This window comes from Pelodiscus sinensis, chromosome 3 (genome assembly GCF_052426305.1).
Source record: "Pelodiscus sinensis isolate ZL-2025 chromosome 3, ASM5242630v1, whole genome shotgun sequence".
NCBI lineage: Eukaryota > Metazoa > Chordata > Testudines > Trionychidae > Pelodiscus > Pelodiscus sinensis.
This window is the reverse complement of record NC_143054.1, coordinates 142,501,398-142,515,765: the sequence shown is the minus strand read 5'-3', so window position 1 is coordinate 142,515,765 and position 14,368 is coordinate 142,501,398. Positions and strand designations below refer to the sequence as shown.

General features: G+C 57.0%; 1 protein-coding gene across 2 annotated transcripts in view; it reads right to left on the bottom strand.

Annotated features, from left to right (window-relative positions):
• Nucleotides 1–13,491, bottom strand: part of CAPN11 (calpain 11) — a 34,947-nt gene extending 21,456 nt beyond the window's left edge. Inside the window, exons 1-2 of one of the 2 annotated variants that reach the window (XM_075925039.2) lie at nucleotides 13,336–13,491; nucleotides 556–837 (exon numbers count right to left, since the gene is read on the bottom strand). In XM_075925039.2, coding sequence (XP_075781154.1) covers nucleotides 556–801 — 246 coding nt within the window. In that variant the 5' untranslated portion in view covers nucleotides 802–837; nucleotides 13,336–13,491. Of the gene's footprint in view, nucleotides 1–555; nucleotides 838–13,159; nucleotides 13,306–13,335 lie in introns of those variants that run through there. The other variant, XM_075925040.2, reaches the window with a different exon arrangement.
• Between the last annotated feature and the right edge of the window lie 877 nt (nucleotides 13,492–14,368).

Genomic DNA, 14,368 nt, shown 5'->3' with positions numbered 1-14,368 from the left:
TGGTTCAGAGAGCAGGGGTGGCAGCACTCTCAGGGGAGATGGGTGCCCAGTGCCACCAGCAGTGGGCAAGGGCAAGGACTGTAACCACTCCAAAGGGATCAGTGGGGAATGACCTTGAGCCCTTCTGCTGCAGAGAAAGGCCTCAAGCCTCGCTAGTGGCCATGGTACGAGAACTCACACTGAGGGTCCCAGTCGCTGAAGACAACATGCGCACACCCCTGCACAAGTCTGATTCCATGCAGAAGGGGCGGGAGTGACCCTGAGACCTACCCCCAAATTTCAATGCCTGGATCTAACTGAGGGAAAAGGAACTCCCTGCAGAAGGCTACAGGCACAGAGCAGGCAACAAGCAAACAGAACTCCCTTGGCACCCTGTGGGGAGGAGGGCATCTGAGGGAGATGGGGCCTGGGGCAGGCAGAGGGAGCCAAGGAATAAGGGATGGAGCGCCACAGAGCGGTCACCGGGCAGAGCAGCTCTCAAAGCCCAGGGCCTCGTGACTGCATGGATCCAGACTGACGATATAGGTCCCACAAAGGAGAGAGCCAGGCACTTACCGACGGGCGCTTCCAGCGCAACCCTTGCGTCTTGCCAGAATTTGGCCCCAGCTCCTTGAAGCCGAGGACGGAGGGGACAGCTGGGAACTGGGGATCCTCGAAGAGTGTGCCATTCTCCAGACACTGCTGCTTCAGAGCCTCGTAGTCCTGGTTCAGGTACTTGACGGCATTGTGGTGCTCACCCACTCCCTCCGCTCGCAGCCGGTCTCTCTGCAGCCGGGCGGCAATTCCCCCAAAGGGCATCATGGCCAGGCACAGGCTGCACTAGCTTCAGCACCTCCCCTGCAATTAGAAAGGCACCAGATGAGACATGGCACAGCAGGGCGCATGCGTGCGTGCGTGTTGGGGAGGGGGGATGCTGGGGAAGAGGAGATTCAGGAATGGCTAGGAAAGCAGAGTTTGGAAGAAGATTCAGAGAAGAGGCAGAGTTGGGAGTAAGGCACACTGGCAGAGCTGTGTGTGGGGAGCTGTGGCGGCACATTGGGGTTACCCACCTCCTGCACCCCCGTAGTGGCATGAACAGACTCCACCAGCCAGTAGAATAGAGGGAGTTTATTGCTTCTCCAGAATATAGCACAGCACAGATGTAATCTGGTTACAGGAACCGGGGCTAGGAGGCCTCAGTGCCCCCCCTTGAGATGGGGGGTGGCTGGGCCCTACAATCCCAGCCCCCCTCCCTAGCTCCTTCTCCCCTGCTTCCCAGACGAAACTACCACTCTCTTCCAGCCCTGCCTCCCAGCCAGGGCTCCCCTCTGCCTTCTTCCCATTGTTCCGCTCCCTGGGAGATAAGTGGTCGGACAGGTTCGGAGCCCCCTTGCATAATGACTCATCCCCTACCCTGCTGGGCCGCGCTACAGACAGCAGACGTCACCCACAGCCCACTGCCCAGCATAGCAACCAGCAAGGTACCCCTCACTAAGTCACAGGAGCCCAGGGCTGGGATAGCAGGGGGCTGCAGGGCAGGGGGAGGGGCACTGGCAGAGCTGTGTGTGGGGAGCCCAGGGCTGGGATAGCAGGGGGCTGCAGGGCAGGGGGAGGGGCACTGGCAGAGCTGTGTGTGGGGAGCCCAGGGCTGGGATAGCGGGGGGCTGCAGGGCAGGGGGAGGGGCACTGGCAGAGCTGTGTGTGGGGAGCCCAGGGCTGGGATAGTGGGGGGCTGCAGGGGGAGGGGCACTGGCAGAGCTGTGTGTGGGGAGCCCAGGGCTGGGATAGCAGGGGGCTGCAGGGCAGGGCAGGGCTGCACTGGCAGAGCTGTGTGTGGGGAGCCCAGAGCTGGTCCAGTGCGCAATGCAACAGTGCAGCTTTATGGAGAAGGCTGTAGACCATCCAGCTGCTGTATTCTGGACTCTGACCAGTACTTTCAGCCATTATTACTTCAATAGGCTGGAAAGTTCCGCCCACCAAGTAACCATCTTCTCCTTACAGATTGGTTTTTGGCTCAGAACAATTAACAGAGCTTGGGCCCATTGTCAGCACAGAAAGGACCCCTGGGGTGGCCATACACAGTGGGGGCTATTCCCACACCCCACTCTACAGCACAGGCAGCGTCGCTAATGTGCAGAACTGGGCCATGGCTTCCAGCCTGACAGGCCACATTTCCATCCACAATAATGTTAGGCTGAACAAACAGCTGCTGTGGTCCCCAGCTCCGAGCAGAAGGGGGTAGGGGAGGGTAGCTCCACTTCTGAAACTCTGAACCAAGCAGCACACAGGGATTTCAGATTTGGCTGCAAAGGGGCCAAGCAAGCAGGAATCCTGCCCACCTCAGCTGCCCCTCCCCCCCACCTCCAAAGGCAATGCTTGTTGCTGACAGCTCTTTCTGTCTTTCTGCGACTGGAACAGATGGGAGCCCTGCCAGTCCCTGTGATCCTGCCCCATGGTGCCTTCTTTTGGGGGAGGCTGGGAGCTGCTCCCAGGGCCAGTACTCCTGCTTACAGTGCCTGGAATAGGTGGGCACACCCCCTCCACCTGTGCCCCTGCCCCACAACCCATGGCACCTCCAGATAGAGGCTGGAACTGGAATACAGGGGATCCTCGCTACAAGTCCCAGATATGTTAAAAAAAAAACTTGGACTTATAGCAAAACAACTTAAACTGCAGAATTTTTTTCCTGCAGCTGACTTCCATTTAAGCAAATTGGGGGGAAGTGTTTTGCACGACTTATAGTGGGGAATGGGAGGACTTACAAAGCATCAGTTCCTACAAATGTCAACAACTTTAGTGTGGAACGGATGTATAACAGGGCGACTTTCAGCGGGGACCCCTGTATGTGGGAACTCCAGTGCTCCTGCTGGGTGAGACTGGCACTGGAGATGTTGGGTCCCTCTTAGTCCCACTTCTAGCTCTCCCTGCGGGTTGGTGAGGGGAAGGTGTGGGTGATACTCTTCTCAGAGATGGGTGAGAGTGGGGCAGCGGGCTGTAGTGGGAACTCCTCAGGCTCCCCCTGGCCTGGGCAGGCATTCCCAGTGGCTGCATCTCAGGCTCCCCTCCCACTGCACTGCTGATTTTGCCTACAATAGTTTCTTCTGAGGCCCTTGGCTGAGCCCGTGCTGAATCAGCACATGTGTAGGCCCATTAGCAAGTGGCAAGGTCTCTGCAGGACAGAGCCAGCACTGCTCAGGGAGTGAGAGCAGTGGTTCTCAGCCAGGTATGTCAACTCGTCTAGATCAGGGCTTCCCAGCCTGGGAGCTGCAGGACAGGTTTTAAGGGGTCACAAGTGCAGGAGGGGGAAGTGGTAGGCAGGGCAGTTGCCCAGGACCCCATGCCACAGGGAGTCCTGTGAAGCTAAGTTATAGGATTCAGCCCTGTGTAGGGTGCCAGCTCAAGAATCACTGGGCTGATAAACTGCTGAGGGGTGAAGGGGGGCAGCCCGCCTCCTGCAGGAGAAAATGACTCAAACCCAGCTCAGAGCAGACAGGATGCATGATTCCTGGAAACGCAGATGGCCGGTGCCTGCTGACTCTCTCTCTCTCTCTCTCTCTGTGTGTGTGTGGGGGGGGGGGGGGGGAGAGGGGGCAGAAACCTAGAACATTTTGAGCTATGCCCCTCCCTTCAATAAGCAATGCTCCCCCACTTCCTGGGGTGCAGCTGCCTTTCCCTTGCTCTCACCTCTCCTTGCCTTGGGCAGCTCATGGGCTGGGCAGCCCTGCCTGGAGGCAGCCGGGTCGCAGTGGGGGGATGGGACCCTGCTGCATGGCTCCCCACACCTGTGGGAAAGTGCCATCTGCTCCAGGAGAGCCCCTCCTGGTAAGGAGCGCCACAGAGACCAAGTGACTGAGTGAGAGCCAGCTGGCAGCATAGCAAGGACCCTGGCTGGGACAGCCTCCCAATTAGGAGCCATTCCCACGCCCCACTCCATAGCACAGACACTGAGGCGAGTGTGTAGAACTGGGCCATGGCGCCCAGCTTGACAGGCCATTTTTCCCTCCACAAGAGGGTTCAGGAGGGAGAGGCGTATGTGTATGCGTATGCAGGTCCAGAGCATCCAGCCATCCATCCCCACAGGAGACCATATGCCAGATTAGTGAGAGCACAGCTCTGGCCTGGTTGGGATGTGTGCAACTAACCAACGCCCACCGGTGCTGGGGACATGGGTGGCCAGTGGCCCTCCCCACACCAGTCATTAGCCACCTGTTCCCAAATAGGGCCCACAGCCACGTAAGCCTGGATCACATGGGCCAGATCCCAGCTTCCTATGCTTTGACTGCAACCTCTTGGGTAGGTGACTAATGGGTGGAGGCAGCTGATCAGCTGTTTGTCAGCTCAGCGCGGCAGCCATGTAAATTTAAATGAAGCGGCGATTATTTAAATCGCCGCTTCATTTTCCTATGTCGACAGAGGCATGTAGTCTAGGCGACAGAGGCATGTAGTCTAGACGTACCCATAGTGTAGCCGTAGCCTGACAGGCAGGGCAGAGCGAGGAAGACGATCAGGCAGTCATCTGTGCTACCTTTGCTTCCTGCCTTGTGGTTTCCCTTGCCTCCTTGTGGTGCTCTGCCAGGCCCTTTCCTACCTCCCTGTCAGGCCTGTGCAACACTGAAAGGGAAAGGGGTGTGAGCATGCTCTGGCCATGGGAAAGAGCATTGCCCAGTGGCACTGCCAGTGCTCTGTGCTGCAGGTGAAAGGCTAAATGCCCAGCAACAGCCTGCCCAGGTGATTCATACCTCCAGGGACTGTCAGTCATCCGGGAACACAATGAGGCCCAAACTAAGCATTGTGGGAAACACCCCTCACTGCTTCTGCAAATTTAGTTCCTGGTGGGTGGGGCTCTCTGCCCTAACAGGGCTCTCTATTCCTGCTCTCTGGCTGCCTGGTTCTAGAGATCAGACGAAAAAAAATAATTGGGGGCCATCTCTCAAGGGCCACCCACTTGTGACCCCAAAATCTCCCAGCCACCCTGCACAGACCATCCCTCCCTCCCCATCCCTCCATGCAGTGATCAGCAATGAGGTGATTAATGCTGACATTTCTATCACCAGCTGAGTGAACACCCTGCATGAGGATGGGGGCTGCCACCCTCACAGAGCAACGGTTTCAGGCTGTCTGCAGATGCAGGCAGACTTCTTTGCGCTAGCAACACTTGCCATTCTTATAAGCTCTTCTTCATCCCCAAGGGGGATAGAAACTAGCAGCCTCTTTTTTAGTGGTCCTGCACCCTTCCCTACACTCCTGGTTCCTCTTTAAAGATCTCAAGCTCCTCCCAGCACTGCAGCAGCTCCCTGTCTTGGCCAAGCCACCTGTGGATAAGCTGAGCCTTGCCTAGTAGGCTCAACATAGGTTATTATTAGCCTTGTGATCCAGTGTATTTTGGAAGGCTCTGATGACTGCTATGATCACAAAGGAGGGAAATCAGCAGCTGATTCTGGAGGCCTCCTCAGTGCAGAGGGAGTGAAGAACATTTCAGGCACAGGGGAGAACAGGCCTGGATGCCAGCTGAGCAGAAACAGACAGATCTCCCTGCAGGCGGGTGCTGATGGAGCCAATGGATCCCCTGGATTGTGCTTTAGTTAGAGAAGCACAAGCAAACAGTCATCCAGGGAGTGCCCAAGGCCCCCTCCATACCTGGCAGGCCCCTCCAACAGCACGGACCTTTTTAATGTCAGGGATCAATTCTAGCGCCCCAGACTTTTGGAAAACTGACCCCAGACACAGCGCTACCAATAGGGCCCTGAAATACCAGCTCAACCAGAAAGCCTGCTCCTCCGCACAGCTGTGGCATGGGGCCCCCCAATTCCATCCAGATGCTTTGGAGGCCTCCTGGTGAGAAGGCCCTGTGATGTGCCCCTTCCCTCCCCCCACTTTATGAGAACTGGCATATAAATATGCATGACTCAGACGCTTTAGGCAAAACCGGTCATGTGACTCATCAATTTTACAGTTACAGTCTGCTGAACCTGTATATCCTTTCCTGTGAAAAAAGTCTCAGAGGGTTAGTTAGCCCTGTTAGACTGTAACTTTAAAAACAAGTAGTCCTGTGGAACCTTAGAGACTAACAAATATACATATATATATCAGGAGCTTGGGTGGGCAAAACCCACTTCTTCAGATGAGATTAGAAATATGAAGTGTGAATCTGTTTATAGTACTAAATATGCTCACGAGGATCATTTGTGATACTTTAGGTATTTAATGACTCAGTATTCAAACCAATGACTTGTGAATGGTCATATTTGTCCACTGAGGTTGGTCCTAGAAAGACATGTGACCATGCCACCTGGCCCTGGAATTCATCTTGAACCTGGTATTTTTCCATGGGGATGGCAGATACCAAACAAAGGGTTCCAGTCCTGGGGGGGGGGGGGGGGGGGAATCCTTTTAAGCAATGGGAAGTAATCAGCCTTTGTCTTCAGCTGGCTTTTGAAACTGTCTGGGCCACCCTAAGAGGACAAAGAACTTAGAAAAGCTGTAGGCCCAAGTTAAGATCAACTCTGTCTTGAAGATTTTACCTGTGATAAGAACAGCTGTTTAGGGGGAGAATTTGCCTGTAACTAATTTCTTAGCGGATTAGAACTAGCTAAGTGGTTTTTTTTGTTCGTTTTAATTTAGCAACTTGCTTGGATCTGACTCTTTTCACTTGCAACCATTGAAATCCTACTTTTTATACTTCATACAAACTTTTTTTTATTATCAAACGCAGTGTAAATAATTGTCACCTAGAAGGGAACAGCAATCACTGTGCATATCTCTCGTTCATAAAGTGGGCAGACCTTTTAGCTTTCTTGGAGTAAAAGTTTACAGAGAGTAAGACAGATTTATTTGGGGTTTTGGTCCCAGTTGGGGGTTTGTTTCCTGGGTGCTGAGCCCTTAGGCCCGAGTCCTCCCAGAACGGAACTGGTTCAGTGTCTGTGCTGCTCTGCAGGGGGGCGGTAACCTCAACTCTGTGCCTTGGCTGGGGGAGACCAGAGGACCAGGCCCAGGACAAGAGTATGGTGGGGAGCCCCAGAGAGCAGTGGCATGAACAGCACACCAGGAGTTTCACTTCATCACTAGCCTCTTCTGGACAGGGTGCTAAGATACCAAGGTGATGGGCACAGCATAAGAACCAGAATAGAACAGAACAAAATAGGGTAGTTATTGATTCTGGATAGCCACAGGTTGCTCTACTGGGTGGGGGGGGGGGGGTGGCAAATCCTGCACTGACACAACTGTTAGATCACAGTGCCATCCAGGGGCTGTTCCTCGGGTGTGCGGGGGGGCTCTGGTGTCGGGGATAGAGTGCTTATTTCTGGACATCTCCTCACATAGATGGCAGCCTGCTGGAAGGAGCTCAGAGAAGGGCCCAAGGAAGGTGGGGGCTGAGGAGAGGATCAGAAGAGCTAGGTTTGCCAGCCGTAGCTCAGAGGTGGCTGGGAGTGGATCATGCAGCCCCTGCAGCTGTAAACCCCACGGGCAGTAGGGATGTGACTGGAGGGGTGGAGTGGGATCAAGGAAGTGGGAATTAGGGATGTAAAATCCCATTTAATTGGTCAACTGGTTAAACACAAGATTTAGCCAGTTAACCGATTACAGGGTAATGCGGGGAGGTGGGGGGGGTCACTCCAGTCCTGTTGGGCTGGGCTGGAGTGACCCTCCCACCTGCGGAGGCCAGGGACTGCTTCAGTGGGATGGAGCAGCCCCTGCCTGCGACGCTCCCAGCGGACAGAGGTTGCTCTGAATGACTGGCTGCAGCAGCCCCTGCCCACAGCAGGTGGGGAGCTACTCCAGCCCCCCCAGTTAACTGGAACCAGTTAACCATTCACATCCATAGTGGGAATTAAAGCTGAATCTCAGGGAAGTCTTCCCACCAGGATGGCTATGGCTGGGGAATCACCACTGCAGAGGAGGGGGAGCCCCATCGCCAAGCCACGTGGAACAGGGCCAGCAGGGCACTGACCTCCGAGAGCTGGACGGGAGGGCACCTAATAGGTTTCCATTTCCCATCTCTCCCTGCAGCTCCTTCTCTTCAGTGTGATTGTTTGATGCCACGGCTCCCCCTCCAAGTCCTTCCCTGGCTTCACTCCCTTCCCCAAGCCCTGCCAAGCATCAGAGCAGCCAGCAGCTCGGTGCCTTGCCAGGGAGATCCTGCTCTGCCTCCTCCCCCCCGCTGAACCCATGACCTCGGGTTCCAGCGAGGGACGGCAACGTGCAGTTCACTAGACAATTCACGGGTAAGCCTGGGCTTATCGGTTACTTCTGTCAACTATGCGGGTTCCCCCCTTGCTGCCTCTGTATCAAGGGCAGCGTGGGGGAGCCGGTGTCCGTGAGGAGCTGGCTTAAAAGCTGGCTCCACATAAGCACTGGATCTGCCTCCCTCTCCCCCCGCACTGCTGCCTCTCAGAGCAGCACTGCTCCCTTCTCAGAAAAAGAGGCAGCAGTGCGGAGGGCTGGGGGGCAGGCTGAATCCAATACGCACAGGGAGCCAGCTCCCCACACATATTGGCCAGGCAGGAGCCAGTGCTGGGGGGAGCTGTCTTAAAAGCCAACTCCCCCCAGCACTGGCTCTGCAGTGCCACCTGCCCCCACCCATGCTGCTGTCTCAGAGAGAGGCAGCAGCTTGGGGTGGGAAGGGAAGGGGAGGGGAGGCTACTGCAAAGCAGCCTCTGCATCCCAGGGACAGAGGCTTCTCCTTGGGGAGCTTGGGCTCCCCACGGACAGGGGCTGCTACCACCCCATGCTGCTGCTCTGTATCAGAGGCAGCAGTGTGGGGCAGCAGGGAGCTGGTCTGAGCAGGGAGCTAGTTTTTAAACTGGCTCCCCTCATGGACCGGCTCCACCTGCCACCCTGTGCTGCTGCCTCGGATACAGAAACAGCAGTGTAGGGTGGCAGGGGGCTCCCTGGGAGTGGGGCCAGGAGCTCACTTGCTGCCAGCCTCCCCCCCGCCCCGGGGACTATCAAAGAGTCATCATGTAACAGATAACATTCTGTGCAGTTACATGACTATTCAGTGTCTGGTGCAAACTAACCAGCCTTCCCAGTCCCCAAAGGCCTCTCTCCAGTGGCCAAACAACCCCTCTACCAACAGTGGAAGATTAGCCACTGGGTCAATGGGGGAACCCTCACACCCCAATCCACTCTGCCCACCTTGTGCTCCTGCTGGGGCATGGGGTCTGGATGCAGGGGCTGGCTGGAGAAGCAGGGCAAATCCCTGTGCCCTAGCTCCACTCCCCGCAGGAGCAAGGTGGGGGGAAGGATGGTGAGTGTGGGGGACAATTGCAAGAGAAAGGGATGAGGAGGGGCCTCCACTTGCTCTTGTTCCAGGCCTCCCAAAACCCAAATTGACCCCGTACAACCAGTTCCATCGTCGCTCAGCTCTCAGCGACATCATGCCCTCATTGAATCCCACTACCCAGTGGCTGCAATCATTATTAACCAGGAAAGCAGCACAAGACTCCTGCGTTCAAATTCCAGCCCTGCCACCGACTCCCTGTGCAATCATGGACAGGCCATTGTTCTCTGCCTCAGTTTCCCCAGTTGCACAATAGGGTTAGTCTTACCAATTCCCCCTCCATCTTTGAGCAAGGAGCTGACTCTTCCAGTCTCCATGCACTGGGGGAGACAAGCCTCCAGCTAGCCCTTCGATCTTCAACAATTCCTGCCAACCAGGTCACCACCGTCTTAGGTACCCCTTGAGGGACAGCAGTTTCAGATGTACTGATCCCCCTCAGGAGGGAACAGACATCAAAGCTTTTTGGAACCATGCACTGGGACCCCAGTGTGACTCTGACACCTGACAGCAGGTGACCCAGCAGGCAGACCCCTCTACAAGTGCACAGGCCAGGTACAGAACCCAGGTGACTGTTCTGGCTCTGATCACAAGTGCCCCGTCCACACTGCTGTGGGCCATGCTGTTCCCCAGGCATTTGCGAGTGGCTCCTTGTTGAGCTGACTAAGTCACCCTGGACTAAAGCTGATGGGCTTGCAGGGGGCTGCCCACCAAGTGCAGGGCGGCTGCAGGTCTCATTTCCTCCCATGCCTTGGCCAGGATTGGCCGTAGGTAGTACTCGATACTAGGGATGTAAAATCCCATTTAATCAGTTAACTGCTTAAACAGGGTGTGTATGTGTCTGTGTCTGGCCATGGCAGGGGCTGGCCTGGATCCACTGCACTGCAATGCCAGTAGGGAGCTGCTCCAGCCTAGCTGTGGGTTAACCAGAACTGGTAAGCATCACCCGGTAAGAGTGATGTTAACTGGTTAACCAGTCACATCCCTACTCAATGCAGGAGAGAGTGTTGCCAAAACATCTAGGACAGGCCTGGCTCCATGCCAACCCTCCAGATTTGAATCAAGAGCCTGTGTAAGAGGACGAGCACCCTGCTTCCCTGCAGTTATGACGTCAGGGAAAAGGCCTGCATCGCCCACTGGAAAAAGGGGTAAACCCCCTCCATGGCTAGAAAGCAAAAGGAAACAGGACACGCAGCACTGGGGCTGCACTCATGCTGTGTGTGGTTGGGCCCTGCTCACTCCACAAAGAGCCCAGCACTTTGGAATGCTGCTCAGACCACAGGAACTGAGTCTAGTTCAGGGGCAGGGAACCTTTTTTGGGTCAGGGGCTGCTGACCACAGAAAAATCAGTTGGGGGCTACACACAAGTGAGAAGCAAACCAAATCCTCACGGACGTGGCTCCTGACCGAGAAGGAGAAAGACGCTCCCACATTTCCCTCGCACACCAGAGCCTAGGGGTCCCAAGCTAGTAGATTGTGTGTGCTCTAGCCCCACAGGAAGACGGGAGTGCCAGTGCAGGCTTACCAATGCTGAGGGGAGCCCTGAGCTGTGGGGGCCGGATCCAGCATGCTGGGGGCTGCATTCTGCCCTGGGGCTTTAGGTTCCCACCCCTGGTCTAATTCAAACCTGGCCTGAACCCACCTGACCACCACACTGTGCAACAAAGGAATTACCATGGCTGTTTGCATAGCACTTTCCCTCTCATCAGTCCAAGGAATGCCACACCCCAATCCTAAATTCCATATAATACAGGCAGTCCCCGGGTTATGTACAAGATAGGGACTGTAGGTTTGTTCTTAAGTTGAATCTGTATGTAAGTCGGAACTGGCGTCCAGATTCAGCCGCTGCTGAAACTGACCAGCGGCTGACTACAGGAAGCCGGAGGCAGAGTTGCTCTGCCCTGGGCTTTCTGGAATCAGCGGCTGATCAGTTTCAACAGCGGATGAATTTGGACGCCTGGGACAGAGCAGCTGGGGTGCTGCCGGGTTGGTCCAGTAGCACCAAGGAGCGCTGTGGGACCAACCCGGCAGCGCCCCAGCTGCTCTACCCCAGGCGTCATCGGCGAGAAAAGCCTGGTCTGCTGGGGGAGGGGGGGCACACTAGCTGCCCCCCCCCAGCAGACCAGGGAGACGCGGGTGGCGGGACCGCAGAGACGCGCCGCGGTCCCGCCCGCATCCTCCGCGGCTTTGCTCTGCATCTCCCTGGTCTGCTGGGGGGGGAGGGCTCCCCCCAGCAGACTAGGGAGACGCGGAGCAAAGCCATGGAGCACGCGGGCAGCGGAACAACCCAGATGTGCTGCGGCTGTCCCGCTGCCCGCGTGCTCCCCCCAGCAGACCAGGGAGACGGGGAGCAAAGCCTCGGAGGACGCCGGCCACGGGACAGCCGCGGCGCATCTGGGCTGTCCCACTGCCCGTGTGCTCCGCGGCTTTGCTCCGCGTCTCCCTGGTCTGCTGGGGGGGGAGTCCCCCCCAGCAGACCAGGGTGACGCGGAGCAGCTTTTCTTGCCCCGGAGGACGCAGGCGGTGGGACCGCGGTGCATCTGGGCGTCCTGCCGCTCCCATCCTCCGGGGCAAGAAAAGCCCCGTTCGTAACTGCAGATCCGACATAAGTCGGATCCGCGTAACTCTGGGACTGCCTGTACACACTTGTAGAGCCCCACGCGTTTGCAAAATCGGCATCCGTAGCCACATCTTCAAAAATGAGCTGCTGATATCTGCAGCTACATCCATGGATGCAAATATTCGTCGATATAAAGCTGGTATCTGCAAATTTGCAGGTTTCTAGATGTAAATTTGTATCCACATCTGTATATGCAAAAATAAGCCATGGATATCCGCACCTGGGATGCAGATACCAATGGAGCTAAAGTAGATATCTGCAGATTTGCAGTGCTTTACATGCTTGATCACCCAGCACTGAAAGGCTCTGGGGTGAAACACTTCAGAGAGTAACACTGCACACAAGAACTCAAGGCAAGCACCCAAACAAAAGCAACAAGGAGGACTAGAGGAAGGCACAGTTCTGTTACCCAGCCTGGGATCTGGCCAGGCCAAGGGAGTTTGCACCAACTCCTGGGAAACATGCTCTGGGATCTTCTGTAGCCACAAAGCCACTCTGGCCGAGTCTGACATCTCAACTGAGGAAAAGGTGCTGTCTTCAGAGGTGCTTGCACACAGGCTTAGACCCTCCCAGAGGGCGCAAGGCCCAGCACAGAGCCTCTCAGCAGGAAAAGTATTTCCTGTAAACAGCACCGAAGAGGAGCCAAGCAGAGGCCAAACTGCAATAGCCACCCTCACACACAGCTCCCCCGGGCTCCCGCATAGCTCCCAGTCCTGAGCCACTGGACCCCCCAAGTCTCATAGGGCCTGCGGGCTGCACCCTCCTCTAAAGAGGCACTTACAGGGCCCCACTGCTGCAACACATCTGCTGCCAGGGCCAAGGCTGGGACGTCATTTCTCAGCAAGGCAGGATCCTCCCCATGCCCACTGTCCCTCCCCCGCAAGAGGCCCCTCTCCGGCCGGGGTGCACTGGGGAAGTGCAGCGAAGGGGAATGCTCTAGCCTGGCACTCCCAGCAGGGCACCCCACAATGCCCAGGGGGCACCCACACCCGCCCTTCCCCGCCCATACACACACCCAGCCCGGAGGCGGAGGCTGAGCACTCGCATCTTCCGCAGCCCTGCGGCTCACAGGCACCGGGGCAGCCCAGCTGCTCCCCCTCGCCGGGCAGGGCGCAGAGAAAATGCCACCGCTGCCCCCAGCCGGGTGGGGAGGGTTTTTCACGCTTCCCAAGGGGGGGCGGCCTGGCGCACAAACTCCTAGGCAGAGCCCTACGAGTCCCCCCCCTTCAGCGATGGGGGGGGGGGAGCCTGTTCCAGGGGCAGCGGCCTCCGCCCTGACTCACCTGCTCAGTCACCGAGACACCCAACAGCTGCCAGGAAGGGCCAGTGTCCCGGGGTGGGGGGTGGGGGGCTGCCACCAGCCCGTCCCTCCCTGCCAGACAGGCCCTGGCCGCCGGGGGGGGGGCTGGAAATAGCAGCCGCTAGTAGCTGAGCTGTTAATCGGCTCGCAGGCACTTACTGTGCGGGCTGCTCCCTTCTTGCGGCTCCTGCCCTGGGCGCCGCCCGGCCCGCTCGCTGCAGCAGAGGGAGGTGGGGTTTGGCTGGGCAGGATGTGCCGAGCATGCAGCTCAGATTGAGGGTGAGGGAGGGCCGGGGCTCCGGGGGGGATGGGCGGAGGAATTAAAGGCGCAGCCGCTGCTGTCGGACTCCCTGCTCTGGAGCTGCTCCCTGGAGAAGCCCGTTTCCCCTTCCCCGCCCCGCTGCAGGATTTCCTCGCTGCTTGGGGCTCGCCCTGCGCTGTGGGCCGGGCTGCAGCTCCTGGCCGCCTCCGGCTGCCTCAGGACTCGACTCCTGGCTGTTATAAGGCCGGAGGAGACTGCACTACAAGCCTCCACTCCCACTTCGCTGCCCAAAGAGATCCCCCATGCCACACAAAGTGCCTGTGCCAGGGATGCATCCAGAGGGCCAAGCCCTGGGGCTAACAGAAAGCTCCAAGTCTGGCCCCCCACTCTAGGCTAAAGCAGAGGCTCAGGCCTGCCTGGATCCAGAAGCAGAGGAGCTAATCACGAAATGAAGGAGAATCTCCATTATGGGTATAGGGTCTTTGACACACACGTGAGTAGTTCTGATTCCATCCAGTAGAGGACACACATAATGCTACCCTGCCTTTCTAGCCTGCATGCCAACCATGCAGCATTGTGCAAACAACCTCTCACCCCACATAAGAGGTGCTCAGGATCAGCCTTCTGTGGGGAAACTGAGGCGGGGGTGACAAAACACATCCACAGCAGAATCAGAAATATAACCCTAGCCTTCCTGGCTCCCTCTCGAATGCTCAGGCCATGGGGACTTGCTGCCATCTTCCTTCACCCTGAGGAGGGCTCGCTCATCACAATCACTTCTGCCTCTTGGGGCCAGGTTGCATGTTGTACTCCAGTAGCAGGATGCTCCTCTCGCACTGCCTGGGATGTCCCAGGGCTGGGCCTTGCTTACTCAACAACAAGAGGCTGTGTTCCTCCACAGCAGCCTTAAGCCAACTGGATCCTTCTCAG